The 18106-nt window shown below is 41.0% G+C and overlaps 2 protein-coding genes across 2 annotated transcripts; both read right to left on the reverse strand.

The window, feature by feature from the left end:
* Positions 1-5831: 5831 nt before the first annotated feature.
* Positions 5832-9860, reverse strand: LOC147551277 (putative disease resistance protein RGA3). The gene is made up of 2 exons (XM_086672568.1): positions 6562-9860; positions 5832-6449 (listed from the first exon to the last, which is right to left on the reverse strand). Exon 1 carries the CDS (start codon positions 9719-9721, stop codon positions 7667-7669), a length of 2055 nt encoding a protein of 684 aa, XP_086528694.1. The 5' UTR covers positions 9722-9860; the 3' UTR covers positions 5832-6449; positions 6562-7666.
* LOC147551278 (putative disease resistance protein At3g14460) lies at positions 6554-7621 on the reverse strand. The gene has a single exon (XM_086672569.1). The coding sequence runs from the start codon at positions 7619-7621 to the stop codon at positions 6554-6556; it is 1068 nt and encodes a 355-aa protein (XP_086528695.1).
* Positions 9861-18106: the final 8246 nt, after the last annotated feature.

Genomic DNA, 18106 nt, shown 5'->3' on the forward strand with positions numbered 1-18106 from the left:
TGACACCTACTATATATCCCCCTCCAAACCGAGACCCCATACGCTTTTTTAGGTGGTTTCGACATCCACCCTAACTCCTCTTCCCCATATTTTTCCTTAATAATTTTCCTCCACAGAAGGTTCTTTTCCTTACCGAATCTCCATAGCCATTTAGATAATAATGCATCGTTCATCCTCCTCAGACTTTTGATTCCCAAGCCCCCTTGAGCGATCGGCTTACAAAGAATCTCCCACGCCACCCAATGGGATTTCTTGTTGTCCATCTCACCATCCCAAAAGAAATCCTTGAACTTTCTTTCCAATTCATTACAAATCGAGACCGGAGACGAGAAAAGAGATAAGAAATAGATAGGAAGAGCCGATAAAACCGCCTTAATTAGAGTCAATTTCCCCCCTCTTGACAAAAGTCTTGCCTTCCACGGAGAGAGGCGTCTAGCCACCTTCTCGATGACTGGATCCCAAAGGTGTTTAGATCTATAAGAGAACCTCAACGACAGACCTAAATAGGAAATAGGGAGGGATGCTTTAACACATCCAAAAGTCGCAGCCAAGTCGTCTAAGCCCTCCACCTTGCCAACTTCAATCACTTGGCTTTTACCGAAGTTTACCTTAAGACCAGAGGATGCTTCAAACCATATGAGAGTGTCTTTTAGCTTGCGGATCTGATTGATGTCTTCTTTAATGAAAAATAACGTGTCGTCCGCAAATTGTAGGTGGGTAATAGGCGTTCCATTATCAGACACCCTGAAACATCGAACCATTGAATCTCTTCCCCTCTTTTAACCATACAATTAAGAACTTCCGCCACGAGCAAGAATAAAAGAGGCGACAATGGGTCTCCTTGACGGATCCCCCTGGAATTCATAAACACCGACGACGTAGTACCATTTATCAAAGCCGAGAACGAAACCGATGAGATGCAGTTAAAAATCCAAGTTCTCCATTTATATTTGAAACCCATCTTAGTCATGATGTCGTAAAGGAAATCCCAACTGATTTTGTCGTAAGCTTTTTCCAAATCAACCTTAACCATAATACCCGAGGACTTCGATTTCATCTTGGAGTCCAGCAATTCATTAGCAATTAAAACCCCGTCGAGAATTTGTCTATCACTAATAAAAGCCCCTTGATTAGGAGATATGATGGATTCCAGAACCGACTTAAGTCAGTTTGCCAAAACCTTGGAAATGATCTTATATGGTCCCCCCACTAAACTTATCGGCCTGTAGTCGTTCAATGACTCTGTAATATCCTTCTTAGGGATGAGCACGAGGAACGATTGATTCAATCTCCAATCTAAACTACCCGAGAACCAGAAATCCGAGATTACCTTCATAAAGTCTCTGCCAATAATACTCCAGCATTTGTCGTAAAATTTGATGGAGAAACCATCCGGCCCCGGAGCTTTATCTTTCGCCAAATCTTTGATTGCGAGAAGGACCTCCTCCTCCGAGAAATCCCCCTCCACTGACTCAGCTTGGAGATTCGAAATCGAAGGCACGTTTAGACTACCCCACACCAGGTCTCCACATAGCCGGCTCCTTGTATATATTTGCAAAGTGCTCGACCACCCGACTTTTGATCTGCTTGTCCTCCATGATAAGCTCATCGCCTACTCTCAAAGCTGCTATCCGATTCGACCTCTTTCTACAATTTATGATTCCATGGAAGAACTTTGAATTCCTGTCTCCTGCCTCAAGCCAATTGATTCTCGATTTTTGTCTCACACTAATTTCCTGAAGATTAAGAATTTTCTCCAGCTCCACTCTCATACTCTGTCTGAGCAAAAGATCCTCATCACACAAATTAGTAGTTTCCTCCAATTTGTCAAAATTGTGGATCCCCTCCTGGAGTCTAGCTAAAGTCTCCTTCTGACCTTTGAATTTTTCTCTTGACCATTTATTTGCCTTTTCTTTCAATATGTTCATTTTAGCCCAAAAAGAAGCATCTCTATCCATCTCCTCCCACCAAAGTTTAACCTGGGGAATAAAGTCCACATCCAAAAGCCAAATATCTTCAAGTCTAAAAGGAGGGTTACCTGTGGTCTTGATATTTGATTTCAGAAGAATGGGAGCATGGTCCGACAAAGACTTCGGCAGAATAATCTGAGAAACTGAAGGGAACTGATCCTCCCAAGCTTTGTTAATTAGGAACCTGTCCAGCCGGCTCATCGCCGGAACTGATTGATTGTTGGACCATGTGAAAGCCATCCCATTCCCTGGAAGGTCAATGAGCTCATTTCTCCCTACCCATTCGTCGAATCTCTTCATTTTAGAGGTGATGGAATGTTTGTTCCTCTTCTCATATTCGAATCTAGTGACATTAAAGTCCCCACCGATACACCAAGGTAAATTCCAAAGATCATAAATTGAATCTAATTCACTCCAAAATGACTCCCTAAGCGAGGAAATACACGGACCATAAACCGAAGTAGCCATCCATTCAAAACCATCTGATACATTACATAACTTAAGAGAAATGGAAAAACTACCTATGACCCTGTCGGAACAAGCAAAATAAGAAGGATCCCACATACATAGAACACCCCCTGCCGACCCAGTAGCCGGTAAAGCACACCAGGCCACATTACAATTACCCCAAAGACTAAACACAAGAACATCATTAATATTTTCTAACTTAGTTTCTTGAAGAAACACAAAATTCGCCTTCATCTCTATCCTTAACTTCCTAACTGCAGCCTTCTTCTTTGCTGCTCCCAAACCCCTAATATTCCAGCTGATGAAGTTAATTGATATAATCAAGACGAGTTACCACCCTTGAACACGAACGAGTCCTCCTACTTCTTCCTGATTCTGACTCCCTCATCGTCCACTTTAGCCTTCTAGCCCCCCTTTCTAACTTAGATGTTGTTTCTGCCCTCTTCTGTCCACTGCTCTGATCAGGAGTCTTATCTCCATCGACTGAAACCCTATTTTGAACCGGAGTATGAATCACCATTACAAGATCACTATCCATAGGCGAAGCCTCTGTACTGTCGATGACCCCTTCTGATTCCCCCAAATTCACTAGATTATTTACTTCTGGACCCATGGTAGCTAAAGGTTGAGTAAACAGTACTAAGTCTTCTTCGCCCTTGTCAAAGTTCTCCTTGAGATCCGATCCTATCAACTTAAGAAGGTTCTTCATCTTCCCCTTAGCCCCTTCCTGATCCAACACAAAACCCAACTCCTTGCCTGTTGCCAAGAACTCCTCCATCCTCTGTTCCATACTCGTGTTGATCACCGCTACTGACAAATCATGAGATAAAATACTAGCTGGGGTGACGGCTGGATGAGGGGGAGAAAAGGCACCTGTCCATTCTTTGTCAAGGGTAATACTCTTGGAGATCCTTGGAAAGTCGATGCCCATGGTGCCCTTAAAAGAATCCATTAGGGCCTTACCCAAGTCTGTGATCAGGAGAGGGGGCGCCCTAGGAACCCTCCTGGGCTTTCTATTTCTCTTCCTGGATCTATAATATATCTTAAACCTTTTCTTTGCTGGGCCCGTCTTCTTTGGGCCCCCAACCTTTTCCCCTGGCCTAGGACCTCTGTCTTCGGCGCACCCCGCTGAAATTTGAAATTTGTCCGTACCCTGACTTATCTCTGATACATTGATCGGAGGTTCAGCCACCATATCATCTGACGAGACGAGACCTTGATCTATCATCGAAGTGGTAATAGGATCAGACCCCATCGGCCATTTCTCTTTACGAGGGTCCCTTAACAAGCTATCGAACCTCGTTTCTTCAGCAATAGTCAACTCCTTGGATTGCTCCCTGATGTACTGGTTTGTATCACTGTCACCTCGGTCTTCTACATCCGAGGAATGAGCTGACCCGAAAAACCTCGGACCACTTTCCGGCGACACCATAGTTTTCGGCGAGAACACACAGTGGAGAAAAACTTCCACCACATCTCCCCTGTCCAGAAAGATCAATCTCTCCGGTATCTTTGACGTGATGTCGCACCTGATGTAAATAGAAGCGAAAGCTAACACCTTGAAAGACTTAGTATCTTCATCAATCATCAAAAAATCTCCAAACGTCTCGCCAATATCATGGAAAACCTCTTCATTCCAAAGGTTGAAAGGGAGGCCAAAAATCTTCGCATTGACCCTACACATGGACATGTTGACCTGATTACAATCCGGGTGCCATCGGTGAAAGAACATCCTCTCGACCTGAGACAGATGAATCTCGCCTAAATCCAGCAGGGGTTTCGTGTTGTGTTTAGTCTTGATTACTGCTCGAACCCTGTTAAAAGGGATCAAAGATACCTCCCCAGTCTTCAAAATCTCCCTGATTAAATCTTCCACACTCCCCCAGTCGTCAATGGCATATGTAGCTTCCACCAAAACCGTGTCTTCCCAACTGATGGTTCCATTAGGGGTCAAGGCCATAGCAGAGCAATGAAGGTTTTCAGTTTTGGTACTTTTAGAGATGGATATGTTAGGGTTTTTAGAAGGTCTCTGTTGAAGAAGGGCTGATTTATAAGAGGTTGAGTGAAGTTTTGGTTGAAAAGATATGTTCTGAACTTGACATGCATTGGCTATGGGAAAATAGGATATTCCCGGTTTGTTGACAGATGTCGAAGATGATAGGGTTGTGGACTTGGATTGGTTATTGTTAAGGTGGGAATGATGAAGGTGTTTAGGACTGGTTTTGGCAGAAGACGAAGATGAATCGATGGTGTAATGGGGGTTGTTGGTCTCGGGAAGGTGGATGGGTAATGGAGGTTGAATGGGTATCGAACTCTTCACTTGATCCGGCGGAGGTAAGGACCCATTGACATTAAGCCGGCGGAGAATAATGGTCTTTGATTTCTGGGAAAAAAGGAGCGTGAGATCTAGGTGATCTGCAATAATCTTCCAAAAGATTCCATTAACGCCAGCTGGAAAACAGAAGGAACTTCGGGCATTCTCCTTGCCACCTGTACGGTACACTCTGATGAACGGACCAAAATTGTTTTCCCTCGTCTCCCAGAACCACACGACTCCATTATCCCTACATCTTCCCCTCCTTTCCATGTCCTCCTTCAACGACGGGAACTTGTACGCCTTTGACCTTACGAAACATGCCAGACCGAAAATCCCTTCTACCGGTAAGTTGCAGGACCATTCCATGGAGTTACGGAACTCCCGAACCCTAGTGAATTTAGGGTTCATCTTCTCGAACCAGAATATCTTCTTGTCCACCTCTACAGAAACCGAAGTCTCAACCATGGCGGAGGCAAGCCAACACCGAGCGCCACCTCTCTCCTCACTTTCTCTCTCTTCACTTTCTCTCTCCATATAGAATTTTAAATTTCCATTGGGAGGCGTTAAAAGTCTGTAACTCTACTTCACACTATCTTTTTATCACAGCCACATGAAATCATATTTGACATAGTTTCTCTTATGACCGGATCACCGTCACCAAAAAATAAGAATAAAATCTTATTCACGCTCATAACCTGATGGAGACCATCTTCCTATTGGGCCTCACGGCCATGGTGATAGTGGGCCTCACGGTCAAGAATTTACATTAGCGTAGTTTCTATAATTAAGTATTTAGGGTTTCCATAATTATGAGTCTTAGCAATCAAGGAAAGTATTATTAGTAGTTATCTTATTTCCTTATTTGAGTCTATCTAGGAAAGTACAATCTCTATATAAGAGAAGTCTAGTCTGTCTTTGTTAACCAGATTAGAGAATGTTATCAACCAAGTTTGTTATTAATCAAGTTTATTGTTCATCGTTATTTTATCAGTTTTATTTCGTTAGTTTAGTTTATTAACAATGGTGGATTCCATTACTTTTACGCTTCCGCAACAATCTACATCACAACCAGCACGGGCACAAAGAACAGAATAAAGATCAACAGAACTTCTTTCACTTATTACAACAGGACCCTAATTTCAAATTGTACCAACTCAAACAAATCCAAGTTCAACTCTATCACAAATGTCTCCACCAGGACAATATTCTCAATTCACATACCTTGAATCCATAGATTATTGAGATATGTGAGTGGTTGACATGGCAAATATTACAGATGTTGCAATCTTCAATATGTAAGCAACCAACTCCATTTGTAACTCTGAAACAATGAATTAATTATGCAACCTCTCTTTTTAACTCAATTGTGTAAGTGTGGAATGTGTGCAATCTTGTACCAATCGGTTCCCTTGTCCCTGTCACATCGTCTGTGTAGATCTGGATGACAATTTTCGATTTCTAGATTTTTTTTTTTTTTTTGATGAGAGAATTTTCGATTTCTAGATTAATGAGAGATGTGAGTGGTTCGGAGGGTAAATATTTCAGATTATGGCAATCTTTAATATGTAAGGTATCAAGTGTTGTGAGGTTGGCTATCCACCCCGGCAAAGATGTCACCTTAGGTAATCTTAAAAGATACAGATAACGAAGAAAAGGGAGGTTCTCATCTGTTGAAAACTCAAATTCCGGACAACCTGCAAAAAATAAAACATAACAAGTGATCTTCTTAGTTATCAAATTTCTTTGATTTCATGCAACGAAAACTGAAAATTTAAAACGAGACAAAGAAAATAAATGATCACTTACATCCGATGGTCAATTCAGTTAGTGAAGTGAGATTATTATAAAGCTCCTTAGTGAGATTCTTTAGCTTATCACAATAAATTATCTCAAGACTTGTAAGATTTTGCAGTGTCATCATCATTGTCGTCCCTGATACCCCAAAGGATATTAAATCGTAAACTTGAGCAATCTGAAGTTTAGAAAGTTGAACGGGGGAACTTTCTAGACAGCTGACCAAAAACGATTCTACGCAATTCCTCAACTTTAAAACTCTTAAAGATAGCTGCAACAGGGGAATTTTTCTTAACTTGGTACACTCAGAGATGATTAAGTTTGTAAAGTGGGGGAATGAAGTTTGTCTATCTTCTTTTATTCCGTTTTCCACTTCTGATGACGGTGACGACCATTCCTCCAAACTAGGCATCTCAGATATTGATAATACTTCAAGTGATGGAAAGAAGACGAAACCTGATAGACCACCATGATTTCCATGATAAAACTCATCTCCAATGTATCTCACGGAATCCATTCTACGTAATTCAAGAATCTTAAGTACCGGTAGTAGCCCAAGCGCCGGTAGATGTTCCACCCTTTGACAATCAAAAAGTTTGATATTGACCAAATTAGAGATGCATGATAGACCACTTGGAAACATTGCACCTCCATACCCATTTATACAAAGCTCACTCAAATTAGGTAGATGTTTGAGGCTTTCCGCAACAATTTCCAGCACCTCTTCTTGTTGTTCGCCGGTGCTGTAACTATTTCCTTGCTCGAGACTAATTGGCGGTGACCACTCTAAATGTACGACACGCAAATTGTGCTTTCCGATTAAGTTGGCTTTTTTAGCGTCAACTACGTTTCTCACATTGTTTATTGCTTTTATCGTTAATTCTCCTTTCAGGTTGTTCAGTCCTTGTAATTGCTCTATAGTAGAACCGCTCTCTGCACCTACAATGAAGAAACTTAATGTTTGGAGATTAACCAATTCTCCCATACCGTTTGGCATTCGGGTTAATGCATCACAACCCCTAATGCAGAGGTGTCTGAGGCTTCTCAGTTTCGATAGGTCTTTAGGTAACATTTGGAGCTTTTTACAGTAAGTTAGGTTCAATGTTTGGAGATTAACCTATTTTTCCATACCGTTTGGCATTAGGGTTAATGCATAACAACGTTCAATGAATAGGTGCCTGAGGCTTCTCATTCTCGATAGGTCTTTAGGTAACATTTGGAGCTCTTGACAGCCGGTTAGGTTCAACATCTGCAGATTTCTTAGTTGACAAAATGATTTATTGGGTAATGAAGTTATACCAGTGTCGGAGAGATTGAGGTACCTCAAGTGCTTCAAATTGCTTATTCGGTCAAGCTTTGTATTTATCCTGCTTAAATTTAATGTCCGCAAATTTCTAAGATTTTTGAAATTTAGTTGAAGATGAGTTCCATCGAAGTGTTCACATAGAAGAGTGCGCAAATTTGGTTTTGACCTTTCCACGAAAAGCACAAGATAGCTCTGCAGTGAACTTGAGAACGACGAATGAAAAGACACATGTCTTAATCTTCTATTACCAGTATTATTTCTTGTTTTGTCATACCCAATCACAAAGCATTCTTCCCTCATTATAGAACATGCAAGATCATGCATTAAGTCATGCATTTTACACCATTTCACATTGCCAAAATTATCGTTATAGGTGTCTTGAAAGAAGGACCTCCACAATAAATCGTTAAAAATCTCATTTCCTACATCTTCTAACTCCAAAGGACCCCCTTTAAGCGGAACAAGACCGTTCGCCATCCATAAATGAATCAATTCTTCTCGGTTCAAATTATAATCTTTTGGAAAGATGGAGCAATAAGCAAAACACGATCTCAAATGTGAGGGTAAATGATTGTAGCTCAACCTCAAAATCGATAAGATATTGTCTTCGTTTTCTAATTGAAGATCCCAAATTTCATTGTCTCTAACAAACAACCACTCTCTCTCTTCTCTTTTACGGCGAAGCAGTCCTCCTAATGCTTTCGCAGCCAAGGGTATAACTCCACACTTAAGCGCAATCTCCTTGCCAATAGCTTCCAATTTCGGATAAATTTCTATTTCGTTCTTTCCCATGTCGAAAGCACGATGCTTGAACAGTGAAAAACAATCCTCATGGGATAAACCTTTTGGGCGACACACTGGAAGCGTAGACATTATCGATGCCAGTTTTTCAAGTCTGGTGGTCACAATAATTGAACTATCTTTGCTTCCACATCTGAATGAGGATTTCAAAACATCCCACTTGTTCATATCATCATTCCATACATCATCTAACACCACTAAGAATCTCTGCCCATTAAGTTTCTCGCGAAGGCGACGTTGCAAAGGTTCTAAGTTTTCGAGATCATTTGCAACCCCTCCTAACGATTCTATAGTAGCTCTGAGAAGGAATTTCGGGTCAAAGTTGTCAGAGACACAAACCCAACATCTAACCTGAAAATGATTGACAATCCTCCCATCATGGTACACCATTTTAGCAAGAGTAGTCTTCCCAAGACCGCCCATTCCATGTATTACACATACCGAAGCATCTCCTGCTCGACTATGATCTCCACCCTCCTCCTCAACCCCTGTATTTTTTATCAATAGGTTCACCATGTAATCTTTATCATCTTCCCTTCCATAGACTTCTTTCTCAGCCATATCGGAGCTAGTTTCTAGGTGCTGAGTCGACCTCGATTCAACTCTATTTCCCATTTCCAAATGGAAATTCGACCTTTGTCTGGCAATCTCATGAAACTCTGTCTGAACTTTTCTCATTCTTTTCGCAATTTCCCGACGAGAATAAACTTGTTTGAAATTGATACAAGATGAGAGATGTAATACCTGAAGATTGTTAGAAGTCGGGGTCTCCATTGTTTGAATGGTTAAAGCTTCAGTAGCTAACTCATCCAAGATGTCCTCGGCATCATAAGCTGCATCCTTGAGTTTATTCAACCAATTCTGAAGGGGTTTGTTTTTAAGTTGTTTTAACTCAGCGTCTTCGATGACATCTTTAATGGTGGATAGTGTGCTGGAAAATTTGTCCAACTCTTGTTTGAAACCAGAGAGTAGTGCAAATTCAGATTGGATAAGAGAACTGAGATTACCAAGAACAGTTTCAACTAAAGGAGAGACTAAAACTTGAAGAGCCATTGAAGCAGCCATCTCTTTATCTGGTGGTAGGGAGATAGATCTTTAGCAGGACTTTACAAAGTGATATTCTCTCTCCTTTCCTTTTGGTGGATGAAGGGAAATTAGAATATGAGGTAGAAAAATGACTACAATCAAGATAAGAGGACTTGCTGGGGTCTTTCATTAAAGTAAATACTTGGGGAGAAAACAGTTCTATTATGCCTAATGATAGTTGACAGGCTTATGCCTTGATCGCTTCATTAAGAGAGAGTAAGCTGAGTTAGGTAAGGTTAACTCATTGGAGAGGACTTAGACATTTTATTATTGGCTACTATATCACCCTATTCGTATTTTGGGCAAACTCACATGCCCCCTCACTTGTGATGTTATTTTGGGCTAAGCACTTTATTTTCAGGTAACAATACACATATATCTTCTGAGCCTATTACGTGTAGGTTTAGTTCTAATAACATAGAGAAATTTTATTCATCCCTCCATTTTGATCCCTCCGCCAGCCCTCCGCCGATGTGGCGACATATCACTTGAGTGTGGAGCAATTGGAGAGAGAATGGTGAGAAAATATACTTCAGTAATATGCCACCACATCAGCGGAGGGTTGGGGGAGGGACCAAAGTGGAGGGATGAATAGAATTTTTGAGAAAAGAATGCATACCAACTAAAATTCAAGCAAGCAAAACAAAATGTAGTAACTGGGTACATATAATTTTACCCTGAAAATGCAAACTGCAGACAGATGATAGTTGTGCTTCTATTTCAACTGAATTTCAAATTACACCAATATCAAAAGATCAACAAAACTTCCCTCACTTACTCCAACAAGACCCTAATTTCAAAATTCACCAACTAAACCAAATCCAAGCTCAACTCTTTCCCAACTTTCTTCACCAAGACAATATTATCATCACTAGACTAATCCCATGTGCTAAAATTCTGAAAAACATCTGTCTCCTCTAACTCATCAATCTTCTGTGTAGATCTGGATGACAATCTTCTATCCGTAGATTATTAAGAGATGTGAGTAGCTCGGATGGCAAATATTTTAGATTATCGCAACTTACAATGGTTAAGCTATCAAGCGTTGCAAGGTTGGCTATCCACTCCGGCAAAGATGTCACTTTAGGTAGTCTAACAAGACTCAGAAAACGAAGAGCGGGGAGGTTATGAAACTCATCTGTTGAAACCTCAAATTCCGGACAATCTGCAAAAAAAAAAACATAACAAGTGTTCTTATTACCAGATTCTTACGACTTCATACAATGGCAACTGGATATATATAACGAGACAAGAAAATAAATGATCACTTACCTGTGATGCTCAATTCAGTTAGTGAAGTGAGATTGTCATAAAGCTCTTTATTGAGAATCTTTAGCTCAAGACAACCATATATATCAAGACATGTAAGATTTTGCAGTGTCATCGTCATTGTCGTCCCCGTTACCCGAAAGGATGTTAAACCGTTAACTCCAATAATCACAAGTTTAGAGAGACGGAGGGGGGAACTTTCTAAACACCTTACTAAAACCGATTTTGTGCAATGGAATAACTCAAACTCTTAAAGATAGCTGCAACCGTGGAATATTTCTTAACTTGGTGCCAAAGATGGTTAATTTTGTTAGGTGGGGGAATGAAGATTGTCTATCTTCTTTTATTCCGTTTCCCACTTCTGACAACGGTGACGACCATTCCTCCAAATTAGGCATATCAGATATTTTAACATGTTCAAGTGATGGAAAGAAGATAAAACCTGGTAGACCTCCTTGATTTCCATGATAAAACTCATCTCCGATGTATCTCACCGAATTCATATAACCTATTTCAAGAAACTTAAGTACTGGTAGTAGCCCAAGCGGCGGTAGGTTTTCCACCCTTGGACAATAGTAGAGTTTGATATTGACCAAATTAGAGATGCATGATAAATCACTTGGAAACATGGCACCTCCATACCCATCTATACAAAGGCCACTCAAATTAGGTAGATGTCGGAGGCTTTCTGCAACGATTTCCAGCACCTCTTCTTGTTGTTCACTGGTGCTGCGCCCATTTCCTTGCACCAAACTAGTTGGTGGTGACCAGTTCAAGTTTACGACACGCAAATTGTGCTTTCCAATTAAGTTGGCTTTTTTAGCATCAAGTACGTTTCCCGCGTTCTCCATTGCTTTTATTGTTAATTCTCCTCTTAGGTTGTTTAGTCCTTGTAATTGCTCAATACCAGAACCACTCTCGGGACCCACAATGAAGATGCTTAATGTTTGGAGATTAACCAATTTTCCTATACCGTTTGGCATGCGGGTTAATGCAGAACAACCACTAATGAATAGGTGTCTGAGGCTTCTCAGTTTCCATAGGTCTTTAGGTAACATTTGGAGCTTGAAACAGTCGGTTAGGTTCAACATCTGCAGATTTCTTTGTTGGCAAAATGATTTATTGGGTAATGAAGTTATAGCAGGGTCAGAGAGATTGAGGTACCTCAAGTGCTAGCTACAAATTGCTTATTTGATCAAGCTTTACATTCCTTGAGCTCAAATCTAATACCCGCAAATTTCTAAATTTTTGAAGATTAGTTCAAGATAAGGTCCATCAGTGAAGTAGTCCACTAGGAGAGAGCGCCTATTTGGTTGTGGATTTAGTTTCACGAAAGGCTCGAGATTTGGCAGTAGACCTGTCACCGAAATTGAGTATGGCGAAACAAAAGACACATGTCTTAATCTTCTGTTACCAATATTGTTTGTTTCTTTTTCAAACTCGATCACAGAGCTTTCTTCCCTCATTATAGAACATGCAAGATCCTGCATTAAGTCATGCATTTTACATGAATCAATTCTTCTCGTTTAATTATGTAATCTTTTGGAAAGGCGGAGCAATAAGCAAAACACGACCTCAGGTGTGAGGGTAAATGATAGTAGCTCAACCTCAAAATTGATAAGATAGTGTCTTCGTTTTCTAATTGAAGTTCCCAAATTTCATTCTTCCTCACAAACAACCATTCGTTTTCTTCTCTTTTAAAGCGAAGTAGTCCTCCTAATGTTTTCGCAGCCAAGGGTATACCTCCACACTTATGCACGATCTCCTTCCCAATAGCTTCCAGTTTAGGATAAATTTTTATTTTGTTTTTGCTCATGTTGAAAGCACGATGCTTGAACAAAGAGAAACAATCCTCCTCGGATAAACCTTTTGGGCGGCACAAGGAAAGCGTAGACATTATCGATGCCACTCTCTCAAGTCTGGTGGTCACAATAATTGAACTACCTTTGCATCCACATCTGAACGAGTATTTCAACTCATCCCACTTGTTCATATCATCATTCCATACATCATCTAACACCAATAAAAAACTCTCTTCCCACTAAGTTTCTCGTGAAGGCGACGTTGCAAAGAATCTAAGTTTTCAAGATTATTTGCAACCCCTCCGAACCATCCTATAGTGGCTATGAGAATGAATTTTGGGTCGAAGTTATCAGAGACACAAACCCAACATCTAAGCTGAAAATGATCGACAATTCTGGCATCATTGTACACCATTTTAGCAAGTGTAGTCTTCCCAAGACCACCCATTCCATGTGTTAAAGTATAGCACCAGGGCCAGCCCATTGGATAAGCCCACCGACCGAGAGCATGCAAAGCATGCATAGCCGACCGACCGACCAAGAGCAAGAAGCAAACCCTAGTCGGTTTTGCTATTAGAGAAAGTTAATTATTGTAATATTCATGTAAAGGGAAGTTTCCCAATATTCTTAGATTACTTCTATATGTAAATCTCTTGTAAACCTATAAATACTCATGTAAACCAATGAATAAAATGACCAGTGTTTTGGGGAAATAAGCAAAGTTTCCGGGGTAATAAGTTTTGGGTGGAAACAAATTCTTTTTGTTTCCTCCAAACATCACTTCTTCAATTTTTTATTCTTTCTTCTTCTCCTCTACTTCAACTAGAACTCCGGCGACCTCCACCGGAATCCGACGACTCCCACCATTAACGCCGGCGAAGCTAATTACCGACTCTCCCTCTCCATCCCTTTTTCTCTCTATCTCTCTCTCTTCTGCCTCTCTCTCTCTTCTCTCCTTTCTCTCTCTTTTTGTATGGTGGAAATTCTATTCAGGAGTTAGCGACATCACAGAGCAATTAAAGTATATGGTGACTGAACCATAAAGTATACGAGTGATTTCCTAAAGCTACCAAAAGAATCAATTATTGGGAAACAAACACACCCTTAGGTTTGGTCATAACTGATTTTTGAATAATAATCAACTCAACAAACTTCCTAACAATCTTAAACTATATTGATTTGTAACTAACTCTTTGTAACAGGTTTTTTCTGTTTTGTAACAACTCAGCTATAGCTCTATAAATAGCTGAGTTCTCTTCATTTCTTAAGTTAATGAAAAATAGCAAAGCTTCCATTAATGGTGTATTCACTTATCTATCATGGTATCATGAGCCAAAGCTCTTACGCTTCTTCAAATAAGATCTCTTTTTTTCTTCTCATTTTGTCTGATAATAACAAGAACAATGTTGAATTCTTGTTCATCTTCTTCATCTCCTACCTAGAAATTGATCCGATTATGAAGATTAATCGAAAAGCTAAGCTAAATCAAATATGCGAACAGAAATTAACGAGGTTCGGCTTTAAAGCCTACGTCCTCGGGCGAACAAGAAATCTTTATTGAAGGATAGATGAAGACGACTCACACAACCCGCAAGTTCGTCCCAAGATGGTACCGTATAGAAATTAACCTTCTATACTAAATCTTCGACGATCGAGAAATTAAACACCGCTCAAAACTATGAACAAAATCTCTCTCACTTGCTCACTCTCTCTAGCTCTCTAAAGAAGAGTTGTTGTTGAGTAGTTGTGTTGATGATGATTATTACAAAGACTCAAGACCCCTATTTATATTATAATATAAGCCGGTGGGATTCTCCAATTTTGGAAACCAATTCCAATAATTTAGAATTGGCAACCGCCAATATCAGTTTGAACCGCCTCTAGCCACATTCAAAACCGCCTCAACCAAGCCATGAAAAACCGCCTCTTACAATTCTCCACCTCATACACAATTTGATATACTTCAAATTTTGGACGAACACCAGGATACTCCTTGTAAGATATATCTTCTTCTTGTAACTTCATCCGACTGCACCATATGACCATGGTTGCCTACGTACCCTTTTATAGGATCAAGCCTACCGTAGTTCTACCAATCCTTCACATAAAGTTTATCTTGTCGCCATTACGCCCTTTCGGGCAACTTAACACGAGCCGATTTGTAGCAATTCCAGGCAATGCTAAAACTTGCTACACGTCACCACTTTAGTCAACATGTCTGCGGGATTCTCATCTGTGTGTACCTTCATGAGAGAAACATCACCTTCCTCTATGACATCTCGTACAAAGTGATACCTGACATCGATATGCTTAGTACGAGCATGATGAACCTGATTCTTCGCCAAGTAGATTGCACTTTGACTATCACACCATGAATCTACACACTCCTGCTTAATCCCTAGATCATCCAGAAGACCCCACCACCACAATGCTTCCTTCACACCCTCGGCCATAGCCATATACTCGGCCTCCGTAGTAGATAACGCGACTGTAGATTGTAACATCGATCGCCAACTAACTGGAGCACCATGTACCTTAAATACATAACCAGTAGTAGATCGTCTTCTATCTAGATCGCCAGCATAATCCGAGTCAACATAACCGCTTACCTGACATGTGTCTCCACCAAAGCACAAACTCGTATCAACAGTACCCTTCAAGTACCTCAAGACCCACTTCACAGCTTCCCAATGTGTCTTTCTCGGGTTTGCCATAAACCTACTAACCACAATGACCACCTGTGAAATATCCGGACGAGTACACACCATAGCGTACATCAAACTGCCAACTGCACTAGCATACGGTACACGATCCATATGATCCTTCTCCACCGTAGTAGTGGGAGATTGTTTTCCCGAGAGCCTGAAGTGTGGTGCCAAAGGTGTTGACACCGCCTTCGCATTCTGTATCCCAAATCGAGAAACTACTCGTTCGATGTAACCTTTCTGATTCAAGTACAGTTTCTTACTTGACCGCTCTCTCTTAATCTCCATTCCCAGTATCTTCTTTGCAGCGCCCATGTCTTTCATCTCAAACTCTTGACTGAGTTGAGATTTCAACTTATTTATCTCCACCATGCTTCGAGAAGTAATAAGCATGTCATCCACATACAAAAGGAGATAAATAAAGTCACCTTCACGAAGTTTCTTGATGTATACACAACAATCATAGTCACTTCTGCGAAAACCATGCTTTAGCATGAAAAAATCAAATCGTTTGTACCATTGGCGAGGGGATTGTTTCAATCCATAAAGAGACTTCCTCAAACGACATACTTGATTTTCTTTACCCTCAACCTTGTATCCCTCAGGTTGAGCCATATAAATTTCTTCTTCCAAATCACTGTGCAAGAAGGCGGTTTTAACATCGAGTTGTTCTAGCTCAAGATCACTGCGAGCAACAATACTCAATAGCACCCAAATAGAAGTATGTTTCACGACCGGTAGAAAATCTCATTGTAGTCGACCCCTTCTTTCTGTGCATAACCCTTGGCCACTAGTCTTGCCTTATACCTTGTACCCTTGATTTCGGAAGAATCCTCTTTCTTCTTGTACACCCACTTACAACCAATAACAGACTTACCTTCGGGCAATGGGACAACCTCCCATGTCTGGTTCTTGTGAAGAGACTCCATCTCTTCTTGCATAGCAACCAACCAACTCTCTCTTTCCTCCGCGGTAATAGCTTGTTTGAAGGTGACCGGCTCGTCGTCTTCCACTGAGAGTGCATATTCAACCACATTTGCCTGCCCGTAATGCCTAAGAGATTTGTCTGACCCTAACCTCTGTACTGGCTTATATAACCGTTTCGGCCTAGTGTGTACCGAAACATCCTGCTGTTGTTGTTGTAAAACTTGTGTACCTTCCCCTTGAACCTCCTCATGATCGGGTTCATCAATTTCCTCATCCTGAGTTTTATCCTGATGCTCCACCTGATCATGATTCCTAGAAACCCGTTGGTCTTCGGCTTCTACTTCCACTACTTGAGTTTTAGTAGACCCAACATCACCACAACTAGGCACCGTAGCTTTCGCCATAGCTACAATAGATGACTCATCAAACACCACATCTCTGCTGATTACAAACTTATTGTCTTCCGTACACCATAGCCGATAACCCTTGACTCCTGTAGCATATCCTAAGAAAATTGCCTTCTTTGCTCTATTGTCAAGTTTGTTACCTTTAACATGGTAATAGGCCGTACAACCGAAAACCTTAAGTCTCTCGTAATCTGCATGTTCACCTGACCACACCTCGTAAAGTATGCCGCCATCTAAAGAAGAATGTGGAGACCTGTTCACAATATAACAAGCTGTAGCAACGGATTCTGCCCACCATTCTACGTCTAATCCCGAATTGGAGCGCATACATCTAGCCTTCTCAAGTAGTGTACGGTTCAATCTCTCTGCGACTCCATTCTGTTGAGGTGTGTTTACTACTGTCCAGTGCCTCACAATGCCTTCCTGATTACAAAACTCCTTGAATGCCCCATCCGTGTATTCGGTCCCATTATCCGACCTTAACATCTTCAGCTTTCGACCAGTTTTGTTCTCAACCATTGCTTTCCACACCAGGAATGTGTTGAATACCTCATTCTTATGCTTCAGAAAATAAAGCCAGACAAATCTCGAATGATCATCAACGAATGTAACAAAATACCTGGAACCACCCTTGGAAGGTAACTTTGCCGGTCCCCAGACATCGGTGTGTACGTAGTCTAACACCTCTTTGCTCCTGTGCTTGCTTGTAGAGAACGTCACACTGTGTGCCTTCCCGAACACACAATGCTCACAAAACTCCATGCAAGGCTTCTTCATGTCCTTCAACAAGCCTTTGCTGCACATCAAAGATAGACCCTTTTCCGACATATGCCCAAGGCGCATATGCCAAAGCCTCGTACAAGCCGTTGGATCCCTTCCATTGATTCCTACTGCTACATCTCATGTAATTGTTGTCCCCAAAAGTTTGTATAAATTACCGTAACGAGTACCTCTCATTACTACCAAAGAACCCTTAACTACTTTTATGGAGCCATTCTCTATAATTATCTTTCAGCCGCTTCGCTCCAACACATCAAGGGAAATTAGATTTTTCCGCAAATCGGGTATGTGTCTTACGTCCGTCAATGTTCTCACCACTCCATCGTGCATCTTGATACGTATTGTTCCGAGTCCCACAGTTTTACATATACTATCATCACCCAGTATAACTGTACCACCATCTATACTCCTATAGGTAGTAAACCACTCCCTATTTGGACACATATGGTGTGACGCCCCTGAATCAAGCATCCA

This window comes from Eschscholzia californica, unplaced genomic scaffold (genome assembly GCF_041429995.1).
Source record: "Eschscholzia californica isolate CP2 unplaced genomic scaffold, dmEscCali1.0.p SCAF_3, whole genome shotgun sequence".
NCBI classification, from domain to species: domain Eukaryota; kingdom Viridiplantae; phylum Streptophyta; class Magnoliopsida; order Ranunculales; family Papaveraceae; genus Eschscholzia; species Eschscholzia californica.